The sequence below is a fragment of the Arachis hypogaea genome, chromosome 12 (assembly GCF_003086295.3).
Source record: "Arachis hypogaea cultivar Tifrunner chromosome 12, arahy.Tifrunner.gnm2.J5K5, whole genome shotgun sequence".
Taxonomy (NCBI): domain Eukaryota; kingdom Viridiplantae; phylum Streptophyta; class Magnoliopsida; order Fabales; family Fabaceae; genus Arachis; species Arachis hypogaea.
This window is the reverse complement of record NC_092047.1, coordinates 6,548,264-6,570,068: the sequence shown is the minus strand read 5'-3', so window position 1 is coordinate 6,570,068 and position 21,805 is coordinate 6,548,264. Positions and strand designations below refer to the sequence as shown.

At 29.3% G+C, this 21,805-nt stretch overlaps 1 protein-coding gene across 1 annotated transcript; it reads right to left on the bottom strand.

The window, feature by feature from the left end:
- Positions 1-15,873: 15,873 nt before the first annotated feature.
- LOC112726600 (metal tolerance protein A2) lies at positions 15,874-19,673 on the bottom strand. Its single transcript, XM_025776048.3, has 3 exons — positions 19,392-19,673; positions 19,047-19,134; positions 15,874-17,536 (listed from the first exon to the last, which is right to left on the bottom strand). Exon 3 carries the CDS (start codon positions 17,534-17,536, stop codon positions 16,250-16,252), a length of 1,287 nt encoding a protein of 428 aa, XP_025631833.1. The 5' UTR covers positions 19,047-19,134; positions 19,392-19,673; the 3' UTR covers positions 15,874-16,249.
- Between the last annotated feature and the right edge of the window lie 2,132 nt (positions 19,674-21,805).

Below are 21,805 nucleotides of genomic sequence, written 5' to 3'. Positions count from 1 at the left end.
AATTTGATTAAAGCGCCAATTTGTCCCATCTTGGAGCTAAATAGGTGGATTTTTAGGTTTTAAAATTAATTTTAGTTCACTTAATCCCAAAATGTTTCAAATTTTTTTAAATTTAAATTAAAAAATTATGTATAATATAATGCAATACATGGTACTTTAAACTTATAGTACTATAAAGTGCTCTTAATCTTAGTTTTTAACAGTTGCTAGCTTTGTTATTCATGAATGTTTAAACGTGTAAATTATGTATAATAAACTGAAACTCAATTTACATTATCATTTAAAAATAACTATATATATGTGGCTTAAATTATGCAAATTGAATATTATATTTTGAAACATGTTATATGTCGGGCAACTTGAATATTAGTTAAACCAAAACAAGGTCACGTTCAGATACCTCCAATTTTAGTGTTTGGTCGTCGCTTATCATCATTTATATCTTGAAAATCCACACTAACTGATGAATCACAAATTTGGTTCTCAAATGTTTAAGTAGCTTTAGACTTGACACTCTTGTAAGTTAAAAAGAGAAAGTGTGGACGGTGGCTACTATAATTTAATCTGGATAGCTTAGTAGGCAATGAATAACCTAGTATCTTAACCACGTATCTCATATACTATCATGCACGAACACTGGTACGGACACGAGACACGACACCATATGAAACACGTGACACGTAAATTTTAAAATCTTACATGATACGGGAACACGCATGCATATGAAATATAAAGTATTTTTTAGATAAATCGTAATGATATTTTGATATTTTATTGATATTAAAATATAAATTAAATTTTTTTAATTATTTTTAATGTCTTATTTTAATTATATCAAGTATTTAAAATATTTTTTGTTTTAATAAATAATAATATATACTATATCTAAACTTATTTTAAGAATATATGTTAAGAATAAAACTGGACATACTGCACATGATGGTATTTAGATGTGTCTAGGCGTATCCGAAAATTTTTTTTAGTTTTTATTAAGACACGGTTGGACACAACTGACACGCATGTCGGACGAGTGTCGTTGAGTGTCGTGTCTAAAATGTGTCCGACAGGCAGACACGACAACTCAGTAAAATGTCTGTGCTTCATAGCTCGTATATATAAAATTTTGCTATATGTCTTAACGATAAAGTGTAACTTGCCAAAATAAAAATTATAAATTAATATTCAATTTAAAAGTATAAAAATAAATAATTTTTAAAATTTATTATAAAAAATAAATTAAAAAAAATTAAATACCAAATAATAGATATTATAAAAGTAACATATATATACCTCTTTTTATTAGTTTAAAATTAAAAAAAATAATATTATAACATAATATCAAATTTTTTATAGCCTAAAAGTAAAAAATTTGATTTTTAGTGATTCTAATAAAAAATAAAAAATTTTATCATAAGACAAATAAAAAAAATTATATAAAAATTCAAAAAAAATTCTTGCATAAAAAAACGTATTAAAAATACAATTAGTCACGTGTATTTTACTATTAATTTAAACTTTAAAAAAATAATATCATAAATCACACACACACAGATATAATATATATATATATATATATATATATATATATATATATATATTAATATAAAAGAATTTTATTTACATATATAACTAATTGTATATTATTATATCAAATACAAATAATTAAATTTAAAATTTATTATACTAAACAATTATTTAAATATATAAATTTAATTAAATAATTATATAATTTTTTTATATTATATATATATATATATCAAGAAAATGTCACGAACCAATGGTTGGTCTCAAAATTCTACAAACATTATCCACTATTTATATTTTTCTGCCGAGTCAATTGGTACAATGATAATCCCCTATGAGATATACAATTTACACATTCAAATTTCGTTAAGGCCTAATACGGACAATTTCTTATGCATGCTGGACCAATGTGATATATAAATATTGTTTTTTACTTTGATAGTTATCATACCACAGCAAATATTCTGTCGTATAAGGCGAATTTTAGTGTCATAATATTTCCCTTTCCCACGGTAATATTCTCAATGATGCTATTTCAACATCACTTTTTTAAAACCCTATATGAAGGACGACATTTTATTATCTCACTCACGTACATAATAAAAGTAGCATCAATTAAGTTATATCCACCTAATTTTAAACAAGAATAAACTACCAAAATAACCTGTAATTTTTGAAAATGCAAACAAAAATATCTTCGACTTTTGTATTCAGCAAAATATTTATGCATTTGATTCAAAATTCTGTAGTAATATTTGGATAATTATTTAAAAATATATATAAAAAATTAAATCAATATTTAATCTTTAAAATTTTTTATTTTTTAAAAGTATTTTTGATGATTGAAAAAAGAGTTATTTTACGTGTACACTAAAATTAGTTACTAAAATCAACTATTAGTATAAAATACATGCTAAAATGTAAATATATATTGAAAATAAATTAAACCACACATATATTTATACACAAATATATTAGTGGCTGATTTTAGTGGTTAATTTTAGTGTACAAATAACATTTTTGTTGGAAAAATAAAAGAATATACTTAACATAAAATTATAAATTTCTAAAAATAAAAATGTCTCATTTTTAAATTTATATTTATTAAAAATCACATTAAAATTTAATATCTAAAATATTTTTTAAAAATATATATTTAATATCTTAAAAATAAAGAATATTTTATCGGCAAATTCAAAAATCGAGAGGCATTTTGATAGCCTTTAAATAATTACATGTTAACTAAATTTGTAAAATGCTTCATATATATGTTTGTATTTTATCGGTGGATTTCTTTAGGGACTTTAATTAGTTATACGAGATATATAAACTTGATGTTATATTTAATTAAGGGTGATGGAGGAGGTGATGGAGAGGGAAAAAGAAAGCTTTTTGGAGCAGAGTGAATACGAAGGAAAGAGAATAAGGAACATAAGGATATTTTTTGTGGGAAGAATGATTTTAAAATTAAATTTAATATTAGGATAATTACGTAAAAAATTTTTTGGGAATGATTTTAATTTTTGGTCAAAATCATAAGAACTAAAATTATACTTACCCCATTTAAGAACCAAAATCTTAAAGTGAATATTTATCTCTTAATAATAAATAATTTTAAAAAAGTTGGATTAGTCTAATAGTTAACTCATCAGATCATTTAAACAAATGTTGAGGTTTTGAATTCTGTCTTGTGCATGCAGTAACCCATTGGCCAACGACAAACTCTTAAATAGAGCTTTAATCCGCAACGGATTAGTTTTTAACTTGTTGGGGTAAGAGATACCGTGAAAAACTAAAATAATAATAATAATATTGTAAAATAAATAAATAAATAAGATGTATTAAATATAAAATAAAGATGTGTAAATAGAAGACTCTAGTAGGAGTGTTTATGGATCGGATCCGATCCGCATATCAACGGTGTTTATCCGAATTCGATCCAAAAATTGCGGATATGGATCCGATCTGCAAGACTATCGGATCGGATTGTGGATTTTGTGTAGGTATCCGCATATCCGCGTATCCACAAAAATAAAGAAATAAATAAGTAAATATTCTTTTTATATTTTATTTCAACTAATAATTATCATATATGTTGTATTATTTTAATTTATTATTTAAGAAAAATATGTTTGATATTATTTTAACAGTAAACATATTTAAAAGAATAGAAAAAATAAATTTTATTGATATTTTTTAATAAAAATAAGCTTTTCAAAATATTTTTGTGTTTTACGGATATATCCAATATCCGATCCGATCAAATTCACACGAATAGGATCTAAGCTTAAAAACTGCGGATATGAGATATGATCCGATGATTTTAGTACGGATCGATTCGAAATTTTGGCCATATTCGATCTGATCCGATTCTATCTGCGTTCACCCCTAGACTCTAGTATTAATATCCACCAATATAATTAACTCAATATAATATAGATGATTCATATATTTATTTAATATATATAGTAACGTAAAGAGAGAAAGAAGAATATTAGCAGTATATAAAGAAAAAAGGATTATTGTTATTGCTTTGTGTGTTATTCTCGGGCCACACTTTTTCTATTTATACATATAGAAGATTCTCTTTTCATGGTTTCATAAATGTGGAGTCCAACCTTGAAACTTTTGCACCGTCCACTATTAAGTTTTTGGACCTCGAAAATGATTTAATTGGACGAATGGACATTCATATTTATCACAACACTTTCATTGGATGTCCATTTAATATTATGTCTCGTTAAAACCTTACTAAAGAAAAACCTGTAACACCCTCACTATTAGAATGTTACGCTTCCCGCTGCACCATTCTAATAGCAAGAAGTATTATGACAACTTCATATACTTAATAATAAAATAGGAGCCTTTGACTCGAAATCGTATCGTTGTTTTCTTTTTAATAAAAACAGAAATACTTTTTAACTGAAAATAAACAAGCTTATACATATATGCAAAACTTCTTACTTAGACAACTTACAAGCATTATATACCTACATATTATTACAGTCACAACTCCTATCCCTCTTACAAAAATATAATAATAAAGGCGAGGGAAAATTTATAACATATGTATACAAACAAAAACAACATATATAATTAAAAACTTAACAAAAATTCTGCAAACTTCTTCGTCCGTCCTGAAAATATAAAAACTGTAGGGGAGTGAGAACCTAAACACACGGTCTCACCACTGAGTTTCAGAATAGTCATAAGAAGATATTTAAAGAGAAATAAGTTAAGTATCCAGAAATCCAAAACTCACTTTTCTTATAAAAGAATCTTAAAAGTTTCCTAACTGTATGAATGACCAACTTGTTCCAAACAGAGGTTCATTAAACCTATGCTAAACCAGTTTGATATTTCATACTTTACTAAACCTTAATCAGAAACCAATTACGCAATCAACCAACACTATCATCAATTCAGCACCAAAATTCAATCTCAAAAGTACCACACCAGAACAAATACAGGCAAAACAGACAAGAAAAATATAGGTATAGGTAGCAGTTACAGCAAGTAGCTCATATAGCAGTTAGAGACAGTTAAGCAGTTAGGCAAACCAAAATAAATTCAAACCCAAATAAAGCATGCAAATGCATATGATGCATGTCTGCCCTATGGCTAATGAGCTCATCTGTCGGTTATACAGCCAACCCAACATATCCTGGTAGCTAACCATTGGACAAAACATCAAACACAGAGCAAGTGGGACCTCGCCTCAACCCTTGCATCTTACCCGCGTACCCGGAGTAGGGGACATCTTCACCCTGCCTCTTACCCAGATAGTGTTACATTTTCTTAATAAATCGAATTGAAAACAAAATTCTTTTGGTAATAAATCGAGATCAAATAATATTCTTAAATAAGATTTGCTTTTAAATAACATTTTAAATAAAGTCTCAGAGTTTTATAAAAATTTGGCAGCATTTTCTCTAAAATTCGGGCTATGCCACCCTTTCAAAGTCTCAACTAAACAATCTCTCAATCATTTCGAATATCAAATCCTTTTCAATAATCAAACCATTTTCAAATATCAAATAATTCTCAATAATCAAATTGTTTCCTTTAAAACTAAGCCACGTTCTATTTCAATAAAATTTAGCTTTCTTTCAAATCCTTTGCTCTTGAATGAAACCAATAATTACTAATGAATCAAACCAATATTTTTCCAAACTCTTTTCAACGGTTTCAAATCCAAGTCACTCCTTAGTATAAATTTTATAACTCAGACTTTGAATACAAAATCCTTTCCTCAATATGAGTAAATATGCAACCAGATCTTTTTCAACATAAGATCATTTTCTTAAAATAGGTTTATAAATTGGATTTACAATAAAAAGAGCATTTCTTAATATAAATATATGTAAAAATTAAGTTTTCAAAATAAAATCACTTTTTTGTTTGTTTTTACAAGAAAACAGGCGGAACCCCTCCTCAAAACTCTACTTCACCACCCTTATGGGCTCCCTCACTTTCATAACTTCTCGACAGTTTACCAACATTCCATCAGCGCTTTTCAAACACAAGGTTCTCAATAATCGACATATGATTCCAATCCTAGTAAAATCATTTATTTAGTAACATCAAAATCAATTACCATTCACTTTCTCAACCAGAAACTCAATCACAATCACAGCCAATCATCCAGAGCAAAAAAATCAAAACTCAATAACGTTATAATTACTAATATATTTGTAATTATTTACTATACTTTTGGGCATTCTTAAATTGAAAACGGTTAATTTAAAAATAAAATCCCCTATAGATTTTTCTTTCAGTAACAGGTTCAGGAATCCTTGGCGCGGAGCTGCGATTGAACATCATGTATATATGTATCCATATTTTCTGTATTTGGTTTAGTCTTATTCTTCCCTCTCGTCGTTTATTGTTTTTAGTTTTAGAGGGGTAGGATTTGTAATTGAGGTTTTTTGACATAAGTCTATGTATATAAAGCTATGTGAATATATACTTTTATGGTTAAGTGATTTAAAAGTAAAAATTTTCCGTTTTCTTAATTAAAGATTTCGGTTCGTATTCGCGAAGGCTCAATATTAAATAAATATAGTATGAAATTAAAGGAGTAGAGGTAGGTGACTCCTGGACTTTTAGTGCGATCATGAGGTGCTAAAAGTTAGGGTGTTACAAAACCCAATTGAAAAAAAAATAGTGAAAGAAAAAGAATACAATATCTTTCGTGATGGGGAATGTCTCATTAAAAACCTTGTCTAGAAAAACATAATAGAAAAAAGTCTGACTAAGAAAAAAAGAGTACAATCTCCCCCTCTTGTCACCATTATTTAATATCTCGAAATCGGCGCATCTCAATTTGATGTCTCAATCTTTCAAAGGAGGATTTTAGATGTGACTTTGTAAATAAATATGCCAGATTATCGCTTGAACGGATCTATTGGACATCAATTTTTCCTTGATTTTGGAGATTATGAGTGAAGAAAAATTTGAGAGAAATATGCTTTGTTCTATCACCTTTGATGTATCCCCCTTTAAGTTATGCAATGCATGCTGTATTATCTTCAAACAGAATAATTGGAGCTATCTTATGATCAATCAGTCCACATGATGACAGAATATATTGGATCAAACTCCTGAACCAAAAACACTCACGACTTGCTTCATGTATCGCTAGTATTTTAGCGTGATTAGAGGATGTTGCTGTAATCATCTGTTTTGCAGACCTCTATGGTATAGCTATATCACCATATGTGAATATAATTTTTATTCCTTTCATAAATTTTATTGTCACCAAAACCTTGTCATTTACCTCTTTTGGGGTTATGATTTGTCGCATTTACTTCAAGAAATAGGGGGGCGTCAGCTGGGTGCGCTTCATGATTTCTTAAAAGTAATTCATTGTTACGCTCATCAACAAGAAGGCAAGAAATTAACTCAAAATATTTTTTAAATTCTTTTTCTCGATATTGCTGCTGTAGGAGCACATTCAAGACATGGAAGGTCGAGAAAGTTTTCTCTAACATGTCATTATCAGTTATCTTTTTCCCACATAATTTTATTTGTGAGGTAATTCGCAAGATTGCTGAATTGTATTCATTTATGGATTTAAAATCCTGTAGACGTAAGTGCGTCCACTCATATCGGGTTTGAGAAAGTATCACTGTCTTTTGATGATTATACCTTTCTTCAAGATTTTTTCACACATCTGCTGAATCTTTTAGTGTGAGATATTCATTTTTCAATCTTTTGTTAAGATGACGACGGAGGAAGATCATGACTTTGACTTTATCCTTTTGGGATGCATTATTTTTAGCCCTAATGGTATCTCCTAGATCCATTGAATCAAGATGGATTTCGACATCTAGTATCCATGATAAGTAGTTGTTTCCAGATATATCAAGATAATTAAATTCAAGATGAGAGAGCTTCGACATAATGAAATTTTATTATCTAAGTCTTCCTAAAATTTGACCAGAGTCTCGTGCTAATAACATGTTGTAAAATAAATAAATAAGGAAGATGTACTAAATATAAAATAAAGACGTATAAATAGAAGACTCTAATGTTAATATTCATCAATATAATTAATTCAATATAATAGAGATGATTCATATATTTATTTAATATATATAATAACGTAAAGAGAGAAAAAAAAAAGAATATTAGCAGTATATAAAAAAAAAGATTATTGTTATTGTTGTGTGTATTATTCTCGAGTAACACTTTTCTTATTTATACATGTACAAACATTATATTTTTATGGTTTCATAAATATACAGTCTAGTCTTAAAAAATTTACACCTTTCACTATTAAATTTTTGAACCGCCCAAAATGATTTGATTAAAAGAATGGACATTTATATTTATCACAACAAATAAATAATTTTGGGAGTGTAATTTCCTATTTTCCGGTTTTGGAATAATGATTATTCCTCACATATGATGTTTTAAAAATAATGTTCGTATGTTTTGAATTTAAAATCAAATTTACCTTGTATTCTTTTCCGTGCCAAAATGGTCTAACAGAGGAATTAACAGAAAATTAAAAGACATTTTTCATTAGCTTTGCTTTGATTATTCAACTCATAAGCTACGCAAGTAGGTTGAAGGAAGAGATTTAAATGATTAGTTGATTACAGATTACAAAGTCATCAATAAATAAATAACTCAATTTTTGTACATACATGATACATGTCTTAAAAGTAATTTATGCCAAAAAAAAAATCAAATTAACAGAGAAAAATATATAAAATGTTATATTTTTAATATATTTTTTTATTCAAAAACTTCTTTTAAATTTGAAGCGTAATAATTATGTATAACTTTTTTTTATGTTGATTTTTTTCAGATAATAAAAATTGGTTTTAAATATTTAATTTATAAAAATTTTAATATTATATATAATATAAAATTATTTATCTAAAAAATTTAATTAATAAAAAATATAAATATTTATATCTTTAAAAACACTCAAAGTTGAAAAGACGCTTAGTAGGTCAATTACTGAATAACATGTATAAACTAGACACTGTGCATAGATGCCTTTCTTGCCTCCAAGGGTAAGTGATGTACTTTATGTCTGTACTACTAGGTTAACACTCAGGCCACTGTATTTATTATTTAACAACTTGGTAGCACAAAATATATATATATATATATCATTTTGAACTTTTAACAATACCAATAATGTTATTTTAATCTAAAATTATGTTCATCTTCTATAAATATATTAGCATTATTGTTTTTATAATACCAAATAAATTATTAAGGTCTTGGTGGTATCTTTTTTCTGAAAAATAAAAAAGTTATTGATGTTATCAGGAGTTTACTAGAAATTTAGAAGGATACACTTACTTTTAATAAAAAAAATTTTTAAAAATCTTTTTGTTAAAAAAAGAAAATTGGAGAGGTAGCTAAATGATGTTCAGATTTTTTTCAAAAATAAAAAAGACTCAGAGTTGAAGGTGAAAGAGCAAGATATTTATGAGGAGCTAAATTCTATCCTTCTTCAAGAAGAATTTCTGTAATATTAAAAATCTAGAGAACAATGAGTTCGACGTGGTGACTGAAATACTAAATTTTTTTACTTGCAAATAGTTATTAGACAAAAGAGGAATAAAATCTATGGATTGTTATTAGATGATGGAATTTAGACCACTCAGACGTAGGTACCTGAGCAGGAAAAAATTCTTTCTTTCAAAAACTATTTTTTACAAAGAAGAATATTGATCTGAATGTTATGGGAGATTTTTTCTACCCCTCTCTTAGCAATGAGGCCTGTCAAAAATTTGTTAAACCGATGGCGTTAGAAGAGGTGAAAAGAGCTGTAATGACCATGAATTCTTCCAAAGTTTCGAAGCTGGATGGTTTTCAAGCTCTGTTTATAAAGAATTTTTGGACTCTCTTAGTTATGATGTGTGGGAGTTAGTCAAGAGAGCCTTTGAGGGCGAGATTTTAAATCTCGCTATTTTTGAGACCTTCATTGTTCTGATTTCTAAAGTGAAAGCTCCTTATTTATTAAGAGATTTATGTCCCATTAGTTTATATAATGTTCTTTACAAAATTATTACAAAAGTGCTGGTGAACAGGATCAGACCATTTTTTTCGGAGATCATTGACGTGCTCCAGGATGGTATCCCAGAAAGAGAAACTACGGAGAACATCATTATTGCACAAAAAATTATGCATTTTATGAGGAACACTAAGTCTAGAAAGGGGACTATGGCTTTTAAGATTGATTTAGAGAAAACTTATGACAGGGTGAATTGGAGATTTCTTGAAATTTTGTTAGTCAGATTTGGTTTTTCGAGTGCTACTATTAATATTATTATGACCTATATGATGTCATCTTCCTTGGTTATTTTGTGAAATGGTGAGAGACTTCAGAATTTCAACCCAAAGAGGGATTTAAGGCAAGAGAATCCCATGTCTCCATATCTTTTTGTGCTTCGTATGGAGGCTCTTGCTTGTTTTATTACTCATCGAATTTCTCAAAGATTGTAGATACCTGTGTCGGTCTCCAAGCATGGCCCTAAAATCTTCTATTTGATGTTTGCTAATAATCTCCTGTTTTCCTGTAAAGCTTCGAAAGCTCAGGTAGGGGAGATTATGCGGACTATGAAGTTATTTTTCAAAGCATCAGGATTGAAGGTGAACTTTAATAAATCTAAGGTTCAATGCTCAAAGAATATTTTTGAGAGAAGAAAAGAGGAGTTTCTACTATCTACTTTGTCAGCATTTTAGGAAAATATCTAGGAGTGAATATTGGACATGAAAAGTCTTCCAAAAAGATGGCTCAGGATGTTATTGAAAGGATTCAGAAGAAGTTTACTAGTTGGAAGGGGTGTTTATTGAAAAAGGCAAAAAGACTTTGTTTGGTTAAATCGGTATTGACTTCTATTCCGGTTTACAATATGCAGATTACTCTTCTTCTAAAGTATGCTTGTGAAAAGATAGATTTTTTTATGAAACAATTTTTATGGAGATGCCAAACTAATGGGAGGGGGTTGCCGTTAGTTAAGTGAGATGTTGCTATAACTCCTAAAAAGACAGGTGGCTTTGGGTGTTAGGGATACCTATTCAGCTAATATAGCGCTTCTTGGCAAATTGGTTTGGGATTGCTTCAATGATAGAGACAAGTTGTGGATTCAGATTATGATGCATAAATATTTTTGGAAATCAACTTTCTTTTGGTAACAACAACAGTCAAAATGCTTCAGCCATTTGAAAGAACATTCTCAAAGCATTTGATGCTCTCAAGGATTGATTTAGATGAAATGTTGAGGATGTGCAACAATTTGTGTGATATAATGAGTAGACTCCTTTTAGAAGATTTTGTGATCTTGTTCTCTATGTTCATATACCTGAGTCTGATTTTATAGTGACGGATTTGTGGCATGATGGATCTTGGAAGGTGGTGAGACTTACATCGACAATTCCTCTTAAGGTCAAGCATTTCATTCACTGCCTGCACTATTTGACTTTGTTTGACATAGAATCAGGGCGGAGTTGGTGACCTGCAGAGACAAAAGCTTATAGTGCAAGAGAGGGTTATCGTTGGTTGTTAAAAAATAAATTGAATTGGAATAAAAATAGCAATTGAAATTAGTTTTGGCACTTGAAACTTTTGAAAAAGATCAAATTGACTGTGTGGTTTGGGGTTCATAACGCTCTCCCAATGGAAGTCTTTCGTTTCAGGTGACATCTAGCTAGTTTGGTTATGTGCCAGAGATGTAATGTGCCTGCGGAGGCAATGGAACAATGCCTTAGAAGTTGTGTATATTGCAGAGTTATTTGGCACATGCTACATTCTAGATCCTCGGGTTATTGATTCGGTTGAAGGCTTCTTTATAGAAGCCTGGTTTCGGAAGGTCTTGTCTGGTAAGGAGACTCTTTTAAGGGCCAGAGTGTGGTGATTGTGGAGGCATAGGTGTAATGACATTTTGAATGTTGAAAATGATTGGACATATCACAAGGTGGTTGCTCTCATCAGAAGCACAGTCATGGATCTAAAGTTATATATGAACAGGGGTACTTCTTTTAGTACCTTCAGGAACCGTTTGTCTTGAAAACTTCCTATAGGTAATAGCTTTAAAGTTAATTGTAATGCTAGTTTATTTAGTGATTTGAGCTTGGCTGGATTTGGTTGTCTTATTAAAAATTCTAATGAGGGTTGGACTGTGGGTTGTTCTGGTAGCTCTTCTTCATGTTGATCATCCGATGTGAATTTTTTGCAGTTTAGAGAGGCCTTGTTTTAACTTGGGATTGCAGATTGAGAGACATAGTGTGTGAAACAGATTGTCTGGACAGTTTTCATCTTTTGCATGACTCTCCTGGTGGGTGTAAATATGAAATTGTTGATTTAATTAATGAAATTCAGGAGTTATTATCAAAATCCTAGTACGTGCAATTTGATTGGATATATAGGAAAACAAATAAAGTTGCAGATTGGATAGCTAGATATAAATTTAGAAGTAATCCTAATCATATTATCTGGTCTGAATCTTATGAAACTTTTTAGCAAATCATTATGTCTTATTGTTTTGTGTTTTTTTTTGTTCTTTAGACACCAAAAAAAAATACCCAAAAAAAATGACTATAACAAAATCAGCTTACAAACAATTTATTATCATTTTTGATATTGTCATCAATAACCAAATAAGTTAGTACCATATCACTCTTTATAGCTCAAGAAGAGTCTGTTGACAAGGACACACTTATCTCTTTATTCTTAAAAATTCTTTCATTTCTTTCTTTTTAAATATTCTAAGTTACCGCCAAGAACCTAGTCAACTACTTTTTTCGCTCTTCTTTTCTATTAATCTTCTCTATCCAACTCTTAAAGTGTTGTCTAATGCTCTCTAAAATGATATAGGGGTGAATGCAGATCAGATTGGATCGTATATGGCCAAAATTTCGATCCGATCTGCACTAAAATCATCGAATCAGATCAGATCCAATATTCGCAGTTTTTAAACTTAGATCCGATCCGCACAGTTGCGGATCAGATTGGATCGGATATCGGATATATCCACAAAATACAAAAATATTTTTAAAAAGCTTATTTTTATTAAAAAATAGCAATAAAATTTATTTTTTCTATTCTTTTAAATATGTTTACTCTTAAAAAGTATTAAACATACTTTTTTTAAATAATAAATTAAAATAATATAATACATATGATAATTATTAGTTAAAATAAAACATAAAAAAATATTTACTTAATTATTTATTTCTTTATTTTTGTGGATACGCAGATATGCGGATTGGATATACGAATATCTATACAAAATTCGCAATCCAATCCTATTAGTATGCGAATCAAATCCGATCCGATCTGATAACTTTGCAAATCGGATCTATATCCGCAACTTTCGGATTGAATTCAGATAAACACTGCGGATATGCTGATCGAATCTGATCCATGAACATCTCTAGAATGATCCATGCTTTTATCGAATAATGTCATTTATGCACATTAAATCTGTCAAATAAACTCACAAAAAACAAGTGATAAATAAATTCAATATTCTTCTTATACAATACACAAATAATAATAATAATAATAATAATAATAATAATAATAATAATAATAATAATAATAATAATGTATAACTGTAGATGCCGTCTATATTGGGGTAGGAGCAATTTTAGGATGTTTTTCCTTTGTCTGCAAATGTCATGTCACCAATTTTCATGATTGCTATGAAAAATTGAAAACACTTTACCTTGGACAAATTAAATAAACAAAAAAACTTGGAAACACCACCAAAAAATCACTTGAATACTATCTTGGTGCTACATTGTTGCCTTGTTACTGTGGATTCATAAGCAATGCAGTATCGGAACTCCTATATGATCATTTGTACGACATCAATCACAATAATAGGAAGCATTCTTAGCTTTCTCTCTATCTTAGGACACTGCAAAACTTGGATTTGTCTATACCCTTTAAAACACACACACACACAATATATATTATATTTGTGAATTCTAGGCAACACTAATTTTTGTCCCGTAACAAAATAGCACTATTTATCAATAAATATTACTTTTAAGGTTTATTTTTAAACGTTTTCTAATAAGTGAAGAGTACTTTTTTTTATTAATTAGATAAATCTTAATTCTTTATTCAAATTTAAGATTTAAAATTTAAAATATTTTATTTTATATTTTATATTTTATATTTTTTACGTTTAATAACAAATTGATTTTTAGAAAAATATTGCATTTCTTATTTTTTTTTCAGAATATGTTAGTATTTAGTATTTACTTTTTTTTAACTATACTGTAAAATATTCAAGTATTGACAATTCTAATAATAAAATATAGAAATTAATTATATATCCATCAAAGTTACGTTAGTTGGACAAAATTATTAAAAAGGTTTTCTAAAACTATAGAAAAATTTTGAAATAAATATTTACATAATATACAAAAATCTCTGTTACTCAACTCTTTGCTCATCAGACATTGACCAAAGAATCTTCTCGAATTTTACAAAGGACTTCATGTGTAGGAGAGAAAAGGAGCAGGTTCTAACTTTGTTGATTCACCGAAACTAGTGTGTTTGTTTGTTTTAACAATGGATGATTATTCCAAATCATTGTTTGAAGTAAACAAAGTAAATTTTAATTTGATATATCATTGTTTGAACAGAATTTACAAAAAAAAGAAGGTTGCATTGCTTTGTAGTTAATTAGTTAAGTTGTGGTTGAACAACTATAAACCAAGCACACACCTTACTATGTTAGAAATCTTTGTCCCGGTGAAAGCAACTGACTCAGTCATATAACATAAATTTCAAACATAAGTAGCATTAGCAAGAACTCATTTTTTGATAAAAATTATTAAACACACAAACTCCAACCATACATAGGGATGACAATGGGACGGATAGGAGTAGATTTTAGCGCTATCCAACCAGTTTCTATATCATATTTTATTTAGAACTCGTTCCACTCTTGTCTATTTGTTATGTCCATTTTAAATTTTTTTTAGTCATTGTTTTTATTTAAATTGATAAAATTTAGGTTCTAACATTAAAATATATATATAAATGAACGACAATATATATATTATATGCTTAACTAAAATCCTACTTTATAACTTTATAAATTTATTTTTTTCATTATTTTTTATATATTATAATAATTATATATTTATCTGAGTAGGTACATACTAACTCCGACTCACTCGTCCCATGACAAAATTTGCCACGAAAACAGAGACAATTCGTCCTGTAGGTGAATACTCGCAGATTCAAGTAGTATTATCATCCTTAACTTCATATCCATTAATAACAATTTAGCCTTATTTCACAAAATAAAGTCGATTATCTACTATTTGATCTGTTTACATTTTAAATAAATTTTTATTGTTTATTTGAATTTTCTGAGTTTCTCTCTTACCATACCACCGAATAGGTAAAATTTTATATCCCCACGAATACTCATTTGTAAAAGCAAAAATGAAACAAACACCCAGAAAATGAACGTGTACTAATTAAATTTAATCATATCCCACTCAAATACCTAAATACAAACACCCCTTTACAACAAAGAGAGAAAATTTCAAACGGAATCTACCTTAAGAGATATATATATTCAGGTGATGTGACTATCCATCCATATAGACACTAAAAAGTTACATTAGGTAGAGTGAGGTGTAAAATTTTGTCATAGCCACCATCACCAAAACAAATTTCTGAGAAACAGTTACAGTCTCACGTGCTTGTGACATTGAATTTGTCAGTAAAATACACACTCTAAAACACAGTTTGCAGGTGCCAATCTGTGTGATGGGGACCCTTTTGATTCTTAGAAGTAACAATGGATTTTTTATATGACCAAGGCACTCTTGTGATGCAACAAACAAAGATTCAAACTTTCAAACTGGCCAATTCTTCAGTGAACCTTGTAATTTTGTGAGTACAGAAATTCTTGGATCTTAACCATTTAGGATCATTTCAATGGTTTAGATTCAACTACCAGGTAACAATTCAACTCAAAATATCCAATACAATGCTAAGAACTATGGAATATGGCGAAAATTTGGCTTACAATGTCTAGTAGCTTGAAAATTTGGCATGCAAAATATCTAATTCTCAATATCAACAATCTTAAAAACTGCTACTGCTAAAGAAAATCTGCTAGCATTATTGTCATAGAGAAATTTGAGTTCTAGAAACATGATAATGCCCCAAGTCTAAACTAAATCCTTCCCTCATAATCTCAACACCTGACGGAAAAAAGAACTAACGCTCTATCTGTATTGTAACATGGCTGATGTTATGGACCCTTTTGATGTAGTCAATAACCTTGTCTAGGACCATGTCTGCATCGGCGTCGGGTCTGATTTTAACATGGCAAGCTAGCAAGATTTTACCGACGGTTATGGCCCATATATGCAGCTCATGAACAGCCACTACTTCTTCCATCTCCAGCAGCCCACTTTCCAGCTTAGTAGCATCGATCTCTCGCGGTGTGCTCTCCATCAGTACCTCCAATATGTTTCGAAGCATATTGATAGTCGTCCCCAGAACAATTACCGAAAAGATTAGAGTACAGATCAAATCAACTATCTGCCACTCAGGCTTATACCATATGATTGCTCCACCGATCATTACACCAACACTTTGGATAGAGTCCCCGAGGACATGGAGATAAGCACCCTGTACATTTATGTTAAATCGCTTCTTCTTCTCTGGTTCAGGTTCACCAAGAAGTGGTTTAGTAACATCCTGGTGAGCATGATTATGCCCATGATGTCCCTCTTTTGGAGAGTTTTCATCACCATGGTGTGTGTGATCATCATGAGCAAGATGGTGCACGTCACTTGTATGATGATGATGATGAGGATGATGATCATGTGTAGACAAGGTGAATCCATGGCCATGGCCATGATCATCATGGCCATGCTCTTGCCCGTGTTCATGCCCGTGTCCGTGTTCGTGGCCGTGGCCATGCCCATGCCCATGCCCATGTCCATGTCCATGATCGTGGCCCAATAGCACAGCCATGATGATGTTGACCACTAGACCAAATGCAGAAACTAAAAACATTAGAAAGCCATCCACCTCACGAGGACCAGCTACCATTCTGTCGATTGCTTCGTATACCAGAATTCCAGCAAGCAACCATATCATTTGGATGGAAACCAAAGCTCCAAGAATCTCTATTCTAAAAAATCCATACGATTGGCGGGGGGTAGCTTCCCATCCAGCAGCCCATAACGAAAATAAGGAGATGGCAAAGGCTGCAACATCTGAAAGCAAATGTGCCGCATCAGTTAATATTGCAAGACTGTTGGCTTTGATCCCTCCAATTACTTCAACAGTCATGAAAACAAAACAAAGGCCCACTGCTATCAAAAGCTTTCGCATGGAAGTTGATCGTTCCTCAGAATCTTTAGAGATGGATCCTGCATCTGCAAAACCACATGGCGCTTCACTACAGATCTTACTCCCTCCTGGATTCCTTGTTTCATCATGATCTTCACTTATTTGAATGACTTGTGCATCCTTAGAGCTATGTGCTTCCATCTACAATATATTACCGAAAATACAATCTTTAGAGTTGGAAAGAAAATATAACAAAAGCATACACTCCTCCTATCATTAAAGAAGCAACACCAATAACAGCAGGCATCAACAATTTAGGGAGTATGGACAATATGATGAAAAGGCTTGATGAAACCACTATGAGTAGCTGCTGTTTCATCGATAATCCACTATTAGTCATAGCCATTATATACATCATATTAAAAGGCATCAGATACCCTTAAGAGAATTTGTATTATATATTTGGCTAATAAAGTTTTCTAAACCAATCCTCAAACAAATTGAATGTAGATGAAATTTCAATAGAATTTCCACTCTTGTGGTTCAATTAAATGACACAATTCAATTAATGACTGAATTTGATACTACCCTTTGATGTACATAACAAGTCACTACCGGCACAAAAAAGTGATTTTCAGACTTCATTAAACAATTACTACAATCCATAGGCTACCGTTTGATATTTCATTTTCAACTACCACTACTATTTATTTAAGACTGTGCTGAGCAGTTGAATAGACAAAGAAAGGGAACATAAATGACAGATATTAAACAATAAAACACCAATGCCATCATTAGAGACATAAAAATCAGAGTCAGAGCCTCATATAAGCAAAGGGGGATGATGACCCCCAACCTTCAAATGTCTCATGCAGATTATCTGTATTTTTCAGTTTAGTTCCCCATGATTTTTTAATTTTGGCCCCCCTTACAAAACTAACCTAGCTCTGCGCCTGATAAAAATCCCTTTGAATCGTGGAATTACAAGTGATCAAATGAGTACCAATATGAATTTAAATTCCTACTAAAGGAAGATCACGATACATTTTCAGAATTGTTCAGGAGCATGTATCGTTATTGTGACTAAACTCATCAAACTAAAAGGCCTTGCAAAGCCTCCAATTGCAACCTTAGCTCAAGAACATCATATACAAGTAACTGCTTTATGATCTAACAACCCCCTAATCTTGAATCCAAATATAAGAGCAAGGATATGAATTATCAAATAAAATAGTTAACCCAAAATCTACCAACCATTGAACAGTTTAATCAGTCATGTGGTTGTTAAGAGCAAGATAATAATTGATTCACTAATTAATTTCACTTCCGCAAAAGATAAAATAAGAAAAAGACATAACCGAGCTGAGACCAAGAACAAACAGGTGGTGGGTGTCGTTAATCAATTAACAAAATTCACATTGAAATCACTGTGAATGAGCTGGTTATAGCTACAACAAACATACATTTACAAAACAATTACACAATTCACATTAACAGACGTAAATTATGCAAAAGGAGCATCAAAAGTTCAAAATCAAGAGCTGCATAAACATGAATTCCAAAAAAACCAAGCAGAACCAAAACCAATTCATCAGAAGCATTAACACAAACAGCACAAACGCAATTGATGAAACAAGATATGAACATTGATATTCAATCACAAATCGCATTGAAAAGACAAAAGAAAGATTCTAATAGTAGTACTACTCACCTTGGATTCAAAAAGCGACTTTTCTTTCTTCTTTCTAGCTCAGGCTTTGGCAATCCACCTCTCTTCCATGCAAAGTAAGAGAAAAACCCTTTTTTGGAAGGAAAAAAAAACAAAGATTTCGTTTATGAGTGTTATCTCCTTCGCGAGATTGAAGAATATACTGTGTATATCGTATATACTATATATATACACGATACCCAAACCAAACCAACATCACTGGGGGAAAGAAAGATTAAAGGCAATTTTTAAAAGAAATTAAAGACAGAATCTTTATTGAAAATTAAAAAAAAAAAGGAAAGGAAAGGGTTAAAAAATTGAGATGGAAATAGAATAATTAGTACTCACCAGGATTTGAGTGTGGAGGTTCTGAGATTTCTTTGTGGTGTATGTAGTCTTAGTTATCTTTGAATTTATAATAATACTACGGATTTACGTAATTTTTGTTGTAAAGACTAAAGACACATTTTAAAAATATAATAATAATTTTTTTAATATATTAAAAATATAAAAAAAATTAATTTTTATAATATTTTTTATACTATATTTAACTTATATGGTTATAACATGACATTATATAATATGACTATCGTATAAAGGCACCATAATTGTTTTAAACCGACTCAGCCCAACACATACATTATGGATTCATCCAAACTCTAGAAGACATCCTGACCAAAAAAAAAAAAAATCTAGAAGACATGTAAGATATTTTATTATTATTTTATTTTATTTTTTTTTTTACTTTAATATATAAGGTTTGAAAGAAATATTAAGACTAAAATTGAGAAACAAAAATTAAAAAATTGAAATTGAAATAATGTTAATATTACATTTAATATAAAGTATACAAAATTAAATTACGTCTCACTATCTTATTTTTTTTTGTGACTGTTTCGATATCTTATTTAATTTTAGATAAAAATAGATATCAAAATATTTGAAATTATTAAAATAATTTTATTAATTAAAAAAACAAAAACTCTAAATTGATCTATTCGTTTCCGTTTTTCTTTTTCTTTTTCTCTCTCTTGTCATGGTCATCTTCACCATCCGAGGTAGATAAAGCCAAATTTGCTATAGCCGATCTTGCACTTTTGTTCTCTATCTCTGTGCTCGTCGATAGTCCACCTGTTCTCTATCTCTGTGCTTGCCGATAATCTACTGTGTCATCTTTGTTTTTTGTGTTTGCTGTGTTATCTCTGTTCTAATTTTACGTTGCGGTGTCACTTCTATGTCTTACCATTTTTTTTTTATTCTATTCTGAGATTATTATTTTTTATAAAATTGCTCTTGTTTTTTATATTATTGTTACTGTAGAATCTGATTTATAAAATTATTTTGTTATTTAATTTTTTTTAATATATTAAAAATATAAAAAATTAATTTTTATAATATTTTTTATTTTTTTATACTATATTTAACTTATATGCTTAAGATACAAATTAATAAAATTCTATAAAATTGTGTCATATTTTTTTAATTATATTACCTGAATACTAAAAATCAATTATAATTATAAAGTATATATTAAAATATAAAATATATATTAAAAATAAATTAAATAATATATATTTATATATAAATACATAATTAATTTAATTATTAATTTTTAGTGTGAATTAATTTTTTTATTTTTTATTTTTATCGTATACAATAAATTAATAACTAATTTTTTTCTTAATTTATAAACACTTCAATAAATAATAAAATAATTAGTGTAAAATTTTAAGTGTTTTTCATACCCAAAACTAAAATCAAATTCTTAATAGTAAAGAGATAAGGTCCTCATATGGTTATAACATGACATTATATAATATGACTATCGTATAAAGGCACCATAATTGTTTTAAACGGACTCAGCCCAACACATACATTATTGATTCATCCAAATTCTAGAAGACATGTAAGATATTTTATTATTATTTTATTTTATTTTTTTTAAACTTTAATATATAACATTTGAAAGAGATATTAAAACTAAAATTGAGAAACAAAAATTAAAAAATTGAAATTAAAATAATATTAATATTACATTTAATATAAAGTATATAAAATTAAATTACGTCTCAATATCTTATGTTTTTGTGACTGTCTCGATATTTTATTTGATTTTAGATAAAAATAGATATCAAAATATTTGAAATTATTAAAATAATCTTATTAATTAAAAAAGCAAAAACTCTAAATTGATCTACCCGAGTTTCCGTTTTTCTTTTTCTTTATCTCTCTCTTGTCATGGTCATCTTCACCGTCTACGAGGTAGATAGAACCAAACCTACTATAGCCGATCTTGCACTTAGGGTTAAATCTATTGCACTTCTGTTCTCTATTTCTGTGCTCGCCGATAGTCCACCTGTTCTCTATCTTTGTGCCGCCGATAGTCCACCTGTTCTCTATCTCTGTGCTGCCGATAGTCCACCGTGCTATCTTTGTTCTTTGTGCTTACTGTATTGTCTCTATTCTAATTTTATGTTGCGGTGTCACTTTTATGTCTTATTATTTTTTTTTTTATTTTATTCTGAGATTATTATTTTTTATGAAATTCCTCTTCTTTTTTATATTATTGTTACTGTAGAATCTGATTTATAAAATTATTTTGTCATTTAATTTTTTTTATATATTAAAAATATAAAAAAAATTAATTTTTATAATATTTTTATTTTTTTATGCTATATTTAACTTATATGCTTAAGATACAAATTAATAAAATTCTATAAAATTGTGTCATATTTTTTTAATTATATTACCTGAATACTAAA